At 44.3% G+C, this 14,098-nt stretch overlaps 1 protein-coding gene across 2 annotated transcripts in view; it reads left to right on the plus strand.

The window, feature by feature from the left end:
• The window catches only part of spns2 (SPNS lysolipid transporter 2, sphingosine-1-phosphate), a 77,054-nt gene that overhangs the window by 54,925 nt on the left and 8,031 nt on the right, over positions 1–14,098 (plus strand). The window contains exons 7-12 of one of the 2 annotated variants that reach the window (XM_079355954.1): positions 627–779; positions 1,738–1,927; positions 4,645–4,710; positions 5,527–5,625; positions 8,601–8,764; positions 11,810–11,856. In XM_079355954.1, the coding sequence (XP_079212080.1) occupies positions 627–779; positions 1,738–1,927; positions 4,645–4,710; positions 5,527–5,625; positions 8,601–8,764; positions 11,810–11,852 (715 nt within the window). In that variant the 3' untranslated portion in view covers positions 11,853–11,856. The remainder of the gene's footprint in view (positions 1–626; positions 780–1,737; positions 1,928–4,644; positions 4,711–5,526; positions 5,626–8,600; positions 8,765–11,809; positions 11,857–14,098) is intronic. The other variant, XM_079355953.1, reaches the window with a different exon arrangement.

Raw genomic sequence — 14,098 nt, forward strand, 5'->3', positions numbered from 1 at the left:
CTTCTGCAAGGTGCCCAGGGATAACATTTGCTTTGAATTGCTGCTCCACAAATAAAGAATGATTGGATCTTTTTATGGTATCAATTAGAGGCATAGAGATGTTGACACAGTGAGCCAGTACTGTCACTGCTGACCTGTGAACGGAGCTTTGCATCTCTGACACTGTGAGCCCTTGTTGTTAAACGACCTGTGGGCTCTGTTTAAAGTTATAAAATATGATGATGTAGCCACTTTAATGAAGCCAGGCAGGTTTATGGGGACTATTTCAGGAGAGCAAACATGTGTGAGCCTCCCCCTGTGACTGTGAGCTGTACACAGTCTGCCACATTCAGCACCAATGGAAACATGAAGAGCATAAAATAGTGTGTTATTTTTGTCCGTCAGATAAAACTGTCAACCTTCCCTGCATACAGTATATCAGTGTACCTCCTGCTGAGCTCCAGAGTCTCATTTTCTCACCTCCGAGCTGATGCTTTAATATTTGTCTTTTCTAAAACTCCCTGTCATCTGTTGTTTATCAGATTTAAGATGAGGAAGATGTTTGAGACTTCAGAACAGAAAACAGAATCTTATTTCTAACCGTCCTGTACCCTGATGATAAGCGGGTTTTTCTTTGTCTCGGTTAGTCGGAGCTACATGTTCTCCTCCTTGGCGTCCGCGGCGGTGTCTTTTGCCACGGGTGCGTTTGGTATGTGGATTCCTCAGTACCTGGTTCGAGCCCAGGTGGTGCAGAAGACAGCCAAGGCCTGCACCGAAGAGATCTGCAGCAGCACAGACAGGTGAGAGGGGATGCAGGATGGGAGGTCTCTGCAGCTTCTGCTGGAGCTGGTTTTCTTCAACAAGAATCCTGTTTTTGTTATAGATCCATATCATAATAAAACACAGCATTTTATGTGTGCATAACCCAACCTATAGGTGCATGATCTGAAAACATAAAAGGATCTCTGTATATTTTGGATGAATCCCAATTTCAGCCCGTTAACCTCTTGGCCTCCCACATGCTTCCATGTAGGGTAAAAGGTGTTTGCATGTCTTGCAGGGATAAGGAGGTTCTGGCCTATAAGCCCACCAAATCCCCGCTTCAGAAGGAGACTTTTTAGATGGAAACTTCAAGTACCATAGAAAAGGAATTCCCTGAATTCTTTAGAGAACTAAGAAAGCTTTACATCAAACATGGTTTTCGCTAAATATTTGTTTAAAAATTAATGCAAAATGTTTCAGACTTTCAGACTTACGCCTAGTTTCCACTTATGTAAGTGTACAGGGACAAGTCAATGAGGTTGATATCCAATGTGCCTGCAAAACCTGTTTTACTTTTGCGGTGGATTTCAGAGAGACCGTGCTAGCTAAGCTAACCGGTTGCTAACTAGCTTGAGGGTTATTTCCTTTGATTCCACTGTGAACTTTGATCATAAAGCTAATTTATCTGGTCAAAATAACTTTTTTATCCAGTTTTAATTCATTGTGATGGAGAGATCAGATTTGTCAGTGACTATTTCTATCAATTCGTAAAGAAATGTACTTCCTTGCGCTGGACACTCAGGGGCATCACCTGTAGATCTGTGGGCACCATTCAAATACATAGCTGAAAACGAGACGTGAAGATCTCATTTTACTGCAGATTTACTGCACATGTTCTAGGATAAGCTCGCCACGTTAACGTAACAATCTGAAAGGTCAAAATAATTTAAAGTAAAATAACACTTATCCTCTTTTTTGCTTCGCTCTCTTGTCCAGCTTAATCTTCGGTGCGATCACCTGTGTCACGGGTCTGTTGGGCGTGGTCATTGGAGCTGCCACCACAAGGTTTTGTCGGCAGAAGACCGAGCGAGCCGACCCGCTGGTGTGCGCCGTCAGCATGCTCGGCTCAGCCATCTTCATCTGCCTCATCTTCGTGGTGGCCAAGAAGAGCATCGTGGGAGCTTATGTAAGAGTCACTTCCATTTATTCTCTCGTGTTTGATGTTGTGTCTGCCGCACAGGAAGGGGACTTCTAGCTTCCCTACGTCTCAAAATGAACATGTCCTGAATCAAAAACGTCCCGCTCAAGGGGTTATATCAGCATTTTAATTATGTATTAGCCTCAGGGAAAGAGAATCAGAAAGGAAAGTCTGGTAACCACTCTAACAAGAGAAGGTTTTGTTGAAGCTCATCATGAATAAAGCCGGCTCAGGCCTGAGGCAGCGGGCCGGTGTTCGTCTTCATAATGTAATGTTTTAAATGCAGCTTACATGATAGAGACGCCTTGGGAGCTGCTGCAGGTGGCAGAGGTTAAAACATCCTTTGGCCAAAAGTTAAGAGTCCCAGGCAAATCTGCCGAGATCTTTGCAGCCTAATTTCCTCATGAAGCAGGAAAGGGTGCAACTTAACAAGCACTGAAACAATGCACTGTGGGCTGCCAGGCTCACCAGGCAAACGTCCCATTCTTATCAGACACAAAGGAATAGGAACGCAGTCTGAAGAACTAATGAAGCTGGAAAGTTGAGAAGGATTGGAAAATATTTCCCATGCGTGAAAGGGAAAATAACAAACTGGCTTCCGTGTCCTGAATATGCAACCTTGGCTAGTGTTTGACTCGTCTAGCCTCGTTGTCAGGAAGTTAAACAACATGATGTGAGTGTTTTTATAAAATTACGATACTCGGCAAACAGCAGCTCCTGGACTAGGAAATTAAAAAGCGTGATCCAAAGGCAGCCAGACTTCTTCAAGATCTTCAACCAAGTCCAGTGACCTTTGAAGGATCTTTGATTGAGCTGAGCAGCTCCACAGACTTAATCAAACTCTGATTAACATCTTCTTAACGAATCGTCACGCCATGCTGTAGTTACTAACAACGACAACACAAAGTATTTCCGAAATCACACATAATGACTTGCCCTGGAGGTGATATGGATTTCATCCAATCCAAATAGGAACTCAGATGAGGTCAGAGAGCGCACATTTATCACATGTTTGACACAGGCATGACTCAGCCAATTAGAGCAGAGCATCACAAGTATCCATATTAATTACACCGTTACAGATCTGTCCAACTCGATTTGAGACGAGCACTGCGTGACAGAGGCGACGAGAGTAGAGCCACTCCACAGACACCTGTGAATAAAAGGTTTGAATAGAGGGCCTGATCCACCTTCTCGTATGTGCTCTGAAATGTTCTCATATCCACTACTTGTTTGTTGAATCTGGTTTCCTTAAAGACATTTTGATCAGCTTCACAGGTAAAAACAGATACTTCAGAGATTTCAGAGATGCTTACAATGAATTCACATCGTTTTCTGGCTTTCTGAAGCATAGAACAGCAGGAGTTCCACATATACACACAACGTGTTGTGCTCCCCTGCTGGCTCAACTGATCCGGTTGTGGATCTTTTATTGATACATGCCAAAGAAATAGAAGTCCTTGGCAACATACCTTTGCAAGTCAGACAGTGCGTGCTCTCTTTCACTCACAGTTCTTGTAAAGCGACTATCAATACCAGCGATTGTTAAAATAACTGAAGCTATATTGCGTTATTCAATGTCAGCATTAGTTTCTTCAATTAAACTGTTGAAGATGCCCCCACACTTGCACAAATGCTACAAGAAGCGCTTCGCACTGCCCTGCCCCTCCACGATGTGCATAGAACGATCCCCGTTTTCAATCCAACTGTAACTTTAAACCTGTGACCTCACACCTTCTCAGACTCCTCGACTGTACAGTGTTCATTCAGTGTACAGCACAGCAACAGTTGTAAGAGATGGATTCAGGTTTCATGGCAAAGCGCTGACAGATGTGTATCATTATAATGCGTGACGCAGCGGTAACGGTCGGTGTTGCTTTGCAGAGGCCGTCTTGACCCCTCGCAGCTGTTGTCTCATCGACACAGCTAATCTGAGGAGAGGGTCAGGCTTCTCTCTTCAACATGTCGGTCACGGTGTCTGGTTTGCAGCTCTCGCAGCAGAACTGTCTACATCCCTCGCCGTCAGACTCCTTTTGAAGCTGTCTGTACTGTACTGCAGGTCTGACACGCCGGCAGAAGGGTGATTCCCCTGGCAGGAAACACACATCAAACCCGCCGTGTTAAACCGTGCCAGACCAAACCAGCCGATGCAGATACTGTAGAATCCACTGCAACCAAATCCCTCTGGGGTTGTTTTTTTAAGAAAGTAGCCAAAAAGCAACACCAGCTGCAGCTGCTTTTATACAGAAGCCAGCTTACAGTATGCTCTATGTCTACTCCACTGTGGTATTTCAAGTTTACATTTTATGTTCCACCCAAGCAGGAGTAAGTCATAAATTCAAATCTTGCAGCTTGCATCTAAACTTGTACAAGAAAGTGTACAAAATGTTTCCCCACTGAATATATGGCTTGGATGATAATAAACAGCCGTTATCATTCCATGCTGCTTTCAGCTTGTACGCTCAATGGAACCAAAATGAAAGCCTGCACCTCTGTGTATAATCGGGCCACGACTTAATGACATGTTTTTAAACCACGGCAGCCAAAGCACTTTTATTCAGTCGTGGATTCCCACACACTGCAGCAAAATCTGCGTCCTCCTCCTTTGGCTCCGTGTCTGGTTAGCAGTCTTTTGTGCAGAGGAAAAGGGCAGATCTTAATTAGAACCACTAAATCATTTTGTTTTTATCCACTTCTTTTTTTAGGTTTGCATCTTCATAGGAGAGACGCTGCTTTTCCTGAACTGGGCCATAACAGCAGACATTTTAATGGTAAGTTGAAAGACCTATATTTATCTGCTGGGTCACTGGAAATTCCTGCAATTAACTAAAGCAGAAGTTGGTCATCTAATTAGACATAGGTCTAATTAAAGATGGATTTATCATATGCTATATAAATAATGCATGTAGCCACCTTGACCAGGACGGTTTGTCAACTGCCTCAGTGACTCAATGGCTTTTTCCCTTTTCGAGGTTTTCTTTTATGAGCCAAATTTACCAAATACTGTTTGTACAAGGGGGCGGAGCTGGAGTCGAGCGAAATGTTGTTAAATACTAAGTTATAAAAGCTATGCAGCCTACGCTCATGGCTCATTAATTAGTAGGCCAATTAGATTGATAAAGGTCACTTATTATGCAAAATGTTCCTCTAACTTTAATGTGTCTCTAGTCTGTATACAAACCCCCCCAATGATGAGAAAAGTCCATCCTCTCCGTCTTTAGCCTGCTCCACTTTTCAAAAAATGTGTGCTCAAACAGGCCCTTTGGAGATTTTCCCTTCATGACATCACAAAGGGCAGTAACCCCTCCCCCAGGTGGGTGACACTCGCACAGCTAGGTGTTTGTTCTTCCTTCTGAGTCTGCCTTCTTACAAACAATGGGACTCGGAGCGAGAATACCCAAGCTACCCGAGCCCTTCTAAAGAGGAGGCGTGGTCAGACACAGCTCATTTACATTTAAAGCTACAGACACAGAAACACGCTGTTCTGATCAGGGCTGAAATAGTGGCATGCATAATTGAACAATTCTTTTTACGTATCATCTTACATCCTCTCATGTGTTTTTCTCCCTCTGTTTATCTCTTGGCAGTTTGTCGTCATCCCGACGAGGAGAGCAACTGCGGTTGCCTTTCAGAGCTTCACCTCTCATCTGCTGGGTGACGCAGGGAGTCCATACCTGATAGGCCTGGTAAGACTCCCCAAGAGGCAGTTCTGTTGTGTGAATGGTGCGTGTTTGAGGGGGGATATATTTAACGTTGTGCTGTTTGAAAGCCTGTAAGCACCCCATTCATACGCAGGATGTTTTCAGACACCAGGCTCTGCTCTTGCTTTAAGTGGGCCAGTGCTAAGTGAGGAACAAGAGGAGCTTTTAGCACACATCTCAGGAGGGCTGGTGTACTGAAGTGTGATTTCACCACTGCTCTTCAGGCTGTCAGCTGCATTTTCTAGTAAAACTCATGGTCACAAGGAGGGGCTGGCGTTACTGTTTTTGATCGGTCAGGGGAGAGAAAGAAGGTCCTTTAAGAGATGCTCTCAAGGTCACAGTGCCTCACCTCCCAAATTGCACACATAAGCCTAACATATAACATCAAGGAGGCCAGATCTTTACATTTTAAATCTTTTGGAGAATAGTCTGCCTTGGTGCTGTGTGTTTACATTGCGTCTCACCGTCGAATCTCTGGCTCACAGCCCGGGTCATGTTCACAAAGGTAAAGTGTAACTCTTGGATTAGTGAATCAAACAGATCCTGGAGATCCTGTCAGGGCCTGACAGGCTGGCAGGAGACACAGTAGCATTAAAAGTGTCTTGTTGTTCTTTTTGTTTCCTCCGTAAATGGAAATGTTCAACTATTGTCAGCGCAGATAAAAGGAGCTGTAGTTTACTTCCCAGTTCAGACAAGCTCTTCAAAAGGATGAAAAAACTGGCATAAAGACCCTCACTATTCTGGGAAACAGAATCTGCCTCAACAGCTTGTGATGTATTGTTTCCTGCAGATCAAATAAACCTCCATGTCATCTTGAATTGTACAAACCTCCGACTGACACAATTAGACTGAACTTTGAAACTCTGTGACTCAGCCTGGGTCTATTTTATTAAACTGATGTAAATATTTGCGACCACTCCTTACTATCCTGTATCATCACTGTAACAGATCAACATCTAGATAAATAAATATTAACAAAAGTTGTTAACAGGTGTGTTTTTGATATGATTGAGGCAGAGGGAGAATTTTCAGTTTTTCAGGAAGCTCTAAATTGTCAGAATATTGCGGCCTTCACACACACACACACACACACACACACACACACACACACAAGAGTTATCCAGACATGTCCCCTCGGTGAGCCAGTCAGTCAGTCAGGTTCTCCGTCCAGCCTCCCGGGTCATGACTCTGACCCTCTGGGGGTTGGTCAGCCCCAGAAAGCTCCAAATGCGTCATCGCTCACTGCCTCAGTTCCTGCACTGAGGTTTTGCATGCGAGTGTGATGGACGTGTCGTGACGCATACTTCGCTCAGGCAGATATACAGTCACCCATGTGGACTGGCATCAATCCCATGTGAAAGCAAACTGGAGAATCTGGTAAAAAAAAACAAAAAAAAAAACAGACTGGTGCTTATTACGAAGCAGCCACAGGAGAAAGTGAGCGATGACTCAGTGCTTTGTGGTTCATTTTGGATTTTGACATGTCGACCAAACAGACCAGCAGATGCTGCTTTAAACTATACAAACTTGTTGTGGAAACGCTTGCAGATATTGGTGCTTAAACGCCACACAGATTGCACATTCGGTTGTGTAAAATGAGAAGTGTTTTAGTAAATCTGTACATCTCCTGAGATGGAGCTGAGATCTCCATCCAACAGCACGTAGACCGTGGCAGCTGTCACGTCAGAATCCCTTGAGAAACACGTAATGGACTTCTCCTATACAGCATGAGTGGGACACAGCCGCAGGCAGAGTGGGTGGCAGGGGAACGCCGGGAACCATTTCTGAGCGATCTCACCAAGATATGCTTTCTAGTTGGATAATTACACGTGCAGCATTATGTGCTTTGTATTTTTAGCTTCGCTGAAGTGTGCAAGTTGCCGGGCAATTTCCTGTACCTGGCGATATAACTCTGCACCGGCCACACACACTGAATTTGTCTTTCTCTTTACAATGCAGACATGCTTTTGCACACAAGAACACATACTGTACACATGCGCACCCTCTGACATCCTCCTGTCAGCATTTCTCCGGGTCTCGTTTTTGCTGACGCTAACATGTAATCAATGTGCTTCTACCAGAGTGACCTATGCAGCTCACACACTCACACACATTTGAGAAGTCCCCTCTGGTTCTGCCTCTTCATACATCCTCACAATCTGCTAAAAGCTAACATCATCCTCCTCACCGTCACGACTGTCAGGCCGGTGATGTATTTGTGTTTGTGAGCTTCTTTATGAGCGACACAGGGAGGCAGAATCGGTGACTTCACACCCACTGTTCTCCAGCTGTTGTTTGTTTACGACAGACTGATTGGCAGTGTTACTCAAGACTCGAGCCAGCGATAAGAGCAGTGAAATGCGGCCTCGCTTTCAAACAAAGCCGGGGCGTCTTACATCATGCAGTGTCGGTTTTATCTGTTGCTATGATGACAGAGGCAGAACTCGCTCGCTCGTCCAACGGGAGTGGGCAGGGGCATTGTGTGGTGTGTGAGAGCGTGACAGGACAGAAAAAAAATCTATAAATATTCAAATTGACCCTCCGGAGACAGATTCATTCTTGTTCACAAACAAATGTTGAAACAATTGACAGCTTGACTTGCAGCCTCCTCTGATGTATCCTGAAAGTATCAGAGAAACAGATTTGAAACATGAAACTGTTTCATTTTGGGTTTCTACCACATGTAATCATCTTTGAATTAAATAAGCCGTATAAGTTTGGCTCATGGTTCTTTGGCCTGGCTCGTACACTGAGGGATACTTTAACTAGCTAGGTGCCTTGATGCTAGTTGAAGTGATGATATATTATTGCTGTTGGGGGGGGGGGTCCTTTTTCCTGGAGAGGCGACACACATGCCTGTAGTATGTAGTCTGTAGTATAGTCTGTATTGAAGCCATATCCGATGATCTATTAAACCTTTCTCCTCTCTGTGTGTTTGTTGCCGGCTCGCCTGGGTGCAGATCTCAGACGCCCTTCAGGAGAGCTACGCTACGTCAGTCCTGTGGAGGTTCCTCAGTCTGGGCTATGCCCTCATGCTCTGCCCCTTCATCATCGTCCTGGGGGGCATGTTCTTCCTGGCCACCGCTCTGTTTTTCCTGGATGACAGGGAGAAGGCCGAGAAACAGTAAGTGACTCAGACATTGTTTGAATAACTCATCATCGTTTCATTTGTTATTTAGTCATGCACTCTTTAAATATTTAATACTTACTGCAGATGTCCTCCACTGACTCCAAAAACCCAAACACGCCACCTAAGTGCAAGAGGCTGAAATATTGTTGTTCGTCTGAGACACAAACGGGGTTATTAATTCATCTGGACACTGTTATGCTCTCTAACCCTGACGCCGGGGTTTGACGTTTGTCAGGAACATGCCAACAAGGGTGCCAAGCATCCCAAACTGAGAAAGCCCCAGTCAGCTAAAAGTGTTCCCGAGTTGACACGAGCTGTTTGAGCCATCAGTTCCTTAAAGTGTGCTTACTTAGACTTTCAGCAGCTACCGCCCCTCTCATCTGTGCGTTCATATTTTCCCCTTGCAAACACCAAAAGATGTGAAGCGAGAGGCCACAGTAGCTTGTCATGGCCTTAAAAGGCTAAAACAAACACACTCATCCTCCCTCAGATGGTGAGACATGACTTCTTGTTTCTTTCTCGACTATTTTTTCCTACTTTTTATCACGCCGGCTTGCTCCCCTGGTGCCAGCGCCCTCAGAAATGACTTCCTTCCTGTTGAAGATGAGGGACGTTTTTAGACAGGATGGCAGTCTGATGTCTGTCTGCAGTCCCTTTTTCTTTACCCTGTGGAGTTGGTCGCTGGTTGTTCCCACACCAAAACCTTGAATAAAGACACAAGCGTAAGATTTTAGAACAACTGCAGCAGAATGAGACTGTTTGAGAGCCTAAAAAAAAAGGAAATGTGCAAACAGTCAACGTCACATTTCAGTGAATTTACTCCACTGAATAACCGGGGGTCAAGCCTCCACACAGACTGTTAATAATTCCTCAGTGTTATGTTGAAGACCAACTTTAACGGGGGTTTCTTCAAAAGCACCACTAAGTCTTGGCTGTGGCTTCTGTTGAGTGTGATCCAGGAAAATAACAAAAAGAGGAACGATTGCAGAAACAATGACTTAAAGAAAAGTCACACTCTTGCCGTCGTGCCAGTAATAGATACTAGTTTGTGGTTCAAACTATCTGACCACATTATTGCTCAGTGTGGGCAGATGGCACATGTTCAGTCAAACTACATCCAACCACACGCCTCTTTATGACTCTCACTGTGCATGAGCTGATAGGACCACAGACGGAGTTAAAACACTCAGAGATGTTAAACAGAGACAGCCAGGGGTTTCTCTTTTTCTCATTTTTCACAAATACAGAGGAAAACTACGACCACTAAACCTACCACTACTTCTAGTGTTGTAGTACTTGAAATCAGTCTTGTCTTGGCCTCTGACTGGGCAGACTGGATTTTAAATCAAGACCGGTCAAGAGCACCACTGGGACACCGTTTTCCTTATCATTACTGTGATAAGAAGGATATATTATATATATATATATATTTATAAAAGAACAAATCATTTCAATTTATGTGGTTACAGACAAAACCTTCCTGGTGTTACGGTCAAAGTGAAAGTCACCCCCCCCCCATTATGATTTTTTTTTAGAGATATTTATGGTCAGTTAGTGTGCTGTTGACTACAACACTGCAGGATTTATACGACTACAGTCTTAAAATTTTAACCTGTTATTGTTTGTTCCTTTCCTCTTATGCCTCACCCACAGGTGGGTTAATCATATGCTAACTTATCAGATTACATACTGTACATACATATACACAGAGCAAACATACCCCTGCATACTTCAGAGAGTTTAAGGGCCTCTGCAGAGCTGTGCGTGCATGCGTGTGTGCAGGCATGCTAAACATCCTAAAGAAGTCAAACAGCAGCAGCTCTTATGTAACAAGCGTCAAACAGCTCCTCCGGGAGCGAGAAAGATGACAACTTACACAACTTTGTACAACTCCTCTAGTTTCATGACTCTGATATTTATAGTTTCCATTCACGCTATAAAGCCTCCAATTTATAAATTCCCCCCTCCCACCCCCGACTTTACCGGCCACTTTGCTGGCTGCTGTTTTTTTTTTTTTTCTCTCTCTCCCTCCTCCGAATGTGTCCTCAGATACTCAGCGCTATTTCTGAAGGGAGCAGAGCCGAACGAGTTACTCACTGGAGCGCGCCGTTCTATTTCCAGCCCTGAAGAGTGCTTTATTATTTCTAGGTTGTTAGCTTTTTTTGGCTGCAGGGATGCCATTTATAGCTCAGTGCGTTCCCTCCCAACCCCCCCCCCCCCCCCCCCCCCCCCCCCCCCCCCCCCGCCTCCTCCTCCTCCTCCTCTTCCACCTCGTCCTCAGTGCATTCACCCGATCCATATTCACACTTAGTGCTGTGTGAGAGCAGATCTGTCTCATCTGCGATGCCACTCTGCCCGACAGTTCAAACTCAGTGTGGGTCAGGCCAGCCCCGAGCGGAGAGCAATGAGTGACAGATCGAGCTCGACAGATGGCGTGTGATGAGTCAAATTGGTGAAAAGTGGTGGAAAAAAGACTAATAAATGTTTAATATTAAGTTTTATTTATAAAGCACTTTTCAAAAAGTTGTGCTTTGCCTCTGGTCACTTCCTGTCAGCACCTGTGTGTCCGCTCGGAGATCCTCTTGCTTTTGTTGTACTTGCTCTCTGATGTAAGTCGCTTCAGATAAAAGCCTGCTAAGTGAACTGTACATTTTAAAGTGCTTAGCAGAGGCCGTGAAATATGAGAGAGGAGTCGCAAGCTCACAAAAAACCCAAATTACAAGAACTAACTCCAGAAGTTCACTAACGTAAAGTAATGTAGCTTCTGAACGATGCAATGGAAATGGTCCACCAGTGCCTAAAGTGCTGGTCGGGCTGGTTGACCATATTCTGTGAAATACTTGACATTGGGACAGTTTGATCTGCAATAGAAATGACTAAATGTATTATTTCTCATTATGGAGGTGACCTTTCTCTCACTGCCTTCAAATTTCGCTTAAATCTCTGCCACCTCCTGAAAGTTGTGTCTCTTGCTGTGAAAAAGAGTTTCTCAAAGTTTGGGTTCATCGCTAACTCCTCGTTCTCTTCCTCTCTCCTCAGGTTGAGCCAGCTGTCACTGCCCACCGCCTCAGTCAAGGTATGACCAGGTAAATTACTTTTACATCAAAAGAGCAGATATTAGGCCGACACTTTAATGTCCTTTAAGTCAGCAGCAGCTCTACGAGCAGTTGAAGTAGCCGATAACAAAGAGGCACAATGACAAATCATAGTGCTATCTCTTCTCATTAGAAAGCATCGTCTCGCGTCCTTTCGTTATGAGGCACAGAGATCACTAAACAAGATATGTCCAGGACTTCAGAGACGCTCTGATCTGAAGCTTTACGACATCGTAAACGCAGCAGTCGATACACACAATGATTGATCTGTGATCCGCTCCATTGTTCTCAGAGAGTGTCACGAACTTCTTGGAGTTATTTGACCGACTCTCTGGCAGCTTATCAAGGCCAGCGCTGCCTTCCTGCCTTTATCAGACTCACACACACAAAGTGTAAAAAAAACCCTCTCCAATTATTAACCAAGGGAAGAAAAGACACAATAAGTTAGCAGCATACCAGCCAAGTCTGCTCTGTGGTACAATGGGGAGCTACTGAAGTTCAAAGTGAAGAGAAAACAAGATTAAACTCTGACTCACTGATTGGAAGGACGAGGAATGTGCCCTGACTTTGTTTGTGAAAGGTTATCATGGTCAGCCCAAAGGTCAAGGTTTGATCGCCTCCTTCATGTCATTATAACTTTGTAAGGATTTAATTTCCTCTTAACACTCGTCAGATCCGCTCTATACAAGCTCAAGTTCGTTGACCATCTACCATTCACATGCCGTCGATGAAGCAGCTGTAGCAACTTTGGTTTCATGGTGAGGGATAAAAAATGTCAGCCACGGTTTGATGAAGAGATCGTAGTCGAGGGTTCTTCGTGATAAAATGACGCCGACTTGTGAATTCCTGGAAATGTAGGTGTGTGGGAATTCTAATAGGACGCTTCGAGATCAGAGTTGGACGCAGTGTGATGATGTGCCGTCTCTGTGCAGTATTTGAAGGCAACATTTGATTTGGCGGCAAATATTGTGCAAAGGTGCAAATTCTTGAAGAGCTTCAAACAGGAGGATACAATCGGATACATAAAAACGAGACGCTGGTCTGCAAACGAGAGGCGAGTCACAACAATGCAACTAGGCTAACTCTGTTATTGCTTAGCACTGGTCCTTGGTGAAGGCGTCATCCCTTCAGCTCCCCTGAGCTTTGGTGATGAAGGAGTCTGTCGGGGGACTGGGCAAAAATCAAGTAGGAGTTAGCGTTGGCCAGTGCCACAACGCTTACTCCTCCTCTCGTTTTGTCCTGTTTATGTTTATATCTGTGACTTTCACTGACAAACTTTGTTTTTTATAACAATAATGCACGCAACGCTTAGCAGGGCAGCGTGAAGGAGTGCAGTCAGATGGGCCCCTTAACCCTTTATCAGGCAAGTGACTGTTTATGGTCATTTAGGTACACATTACATATGGCCACCCTTCTGCACCTCAGTAAGGTCGAGAAGCATGTGATCCTCACTCAGCCAATCAGAAGAGATCACCCTACGTCACTGATAATGCTATGGTGGCATTTAAACCAAATATGATAACTTCGTCAATTTCTTTCCAAATGAAACTACAAAATGTAGATTTTTTTTTAACAGAAATAAAGTTCTGTTTTGTCCCCTAATAACACTCTGAGGTTGATTATTTGAATTTCAAAGTATTTCAGTGTTTGCCCTATAAAGGGTTAAGGAGGTTTCCTCCTGTCATTGCAAATTTTGCACATTGCTTTGGTCTGAGTTTGTGAGCCCAAAGGGGGCTAACTGGGGCCCAAAGCAGTTTCCTGCCTTGCCTGTTGACAAGCAGCGCCTCTGCCCCTGAGCTGCCAGCCCGTTCCATTTTTTATTTAATTCAGAGATTTATTTTTAATTTTTTTGTCAATAGAGAGTAGAGTGTGTGGCGCTCGTTGACAGGTCCACCGTGTCATGACCAGGTGCGATCCACTTCTTTGTTTGAGCACAGTTGCGTTCACATCTCCTGCGGACTGTACTCGAGTACATGCAGTATGAAAGGTGGAGGCTATCATCATGAGTAATACTAAAATGATGATGTAAGATTCAGTCTTTCTCTTGCTTTTTCTTTTTTCTTTTGCTTTACGATAATATAATTTCTAAATCAGCAGAGTCTGAATAAAAGCCTAACTTTTTGGGAAAAAAGTAATGGTTTGATGGATCACCCATCACGAGCAACTTCCAAAGCTCTGTGACTTCATTTGCATTGTGCGCTGATGAATGGGATCCAGTGGCTGCCTTGACGGC

This window comes from Symphodus melops (assembly GCF_947650265.1).
Source record: "Symphodus melops genome assembly, chromosome: 11".
In the NCBI taxonomy this organism is placed as follows: Eukaryota; Metazoa; Chordata; class Actinopteri; order Labriformes; family Labridae; genus Symphodus; species Symphodus melops.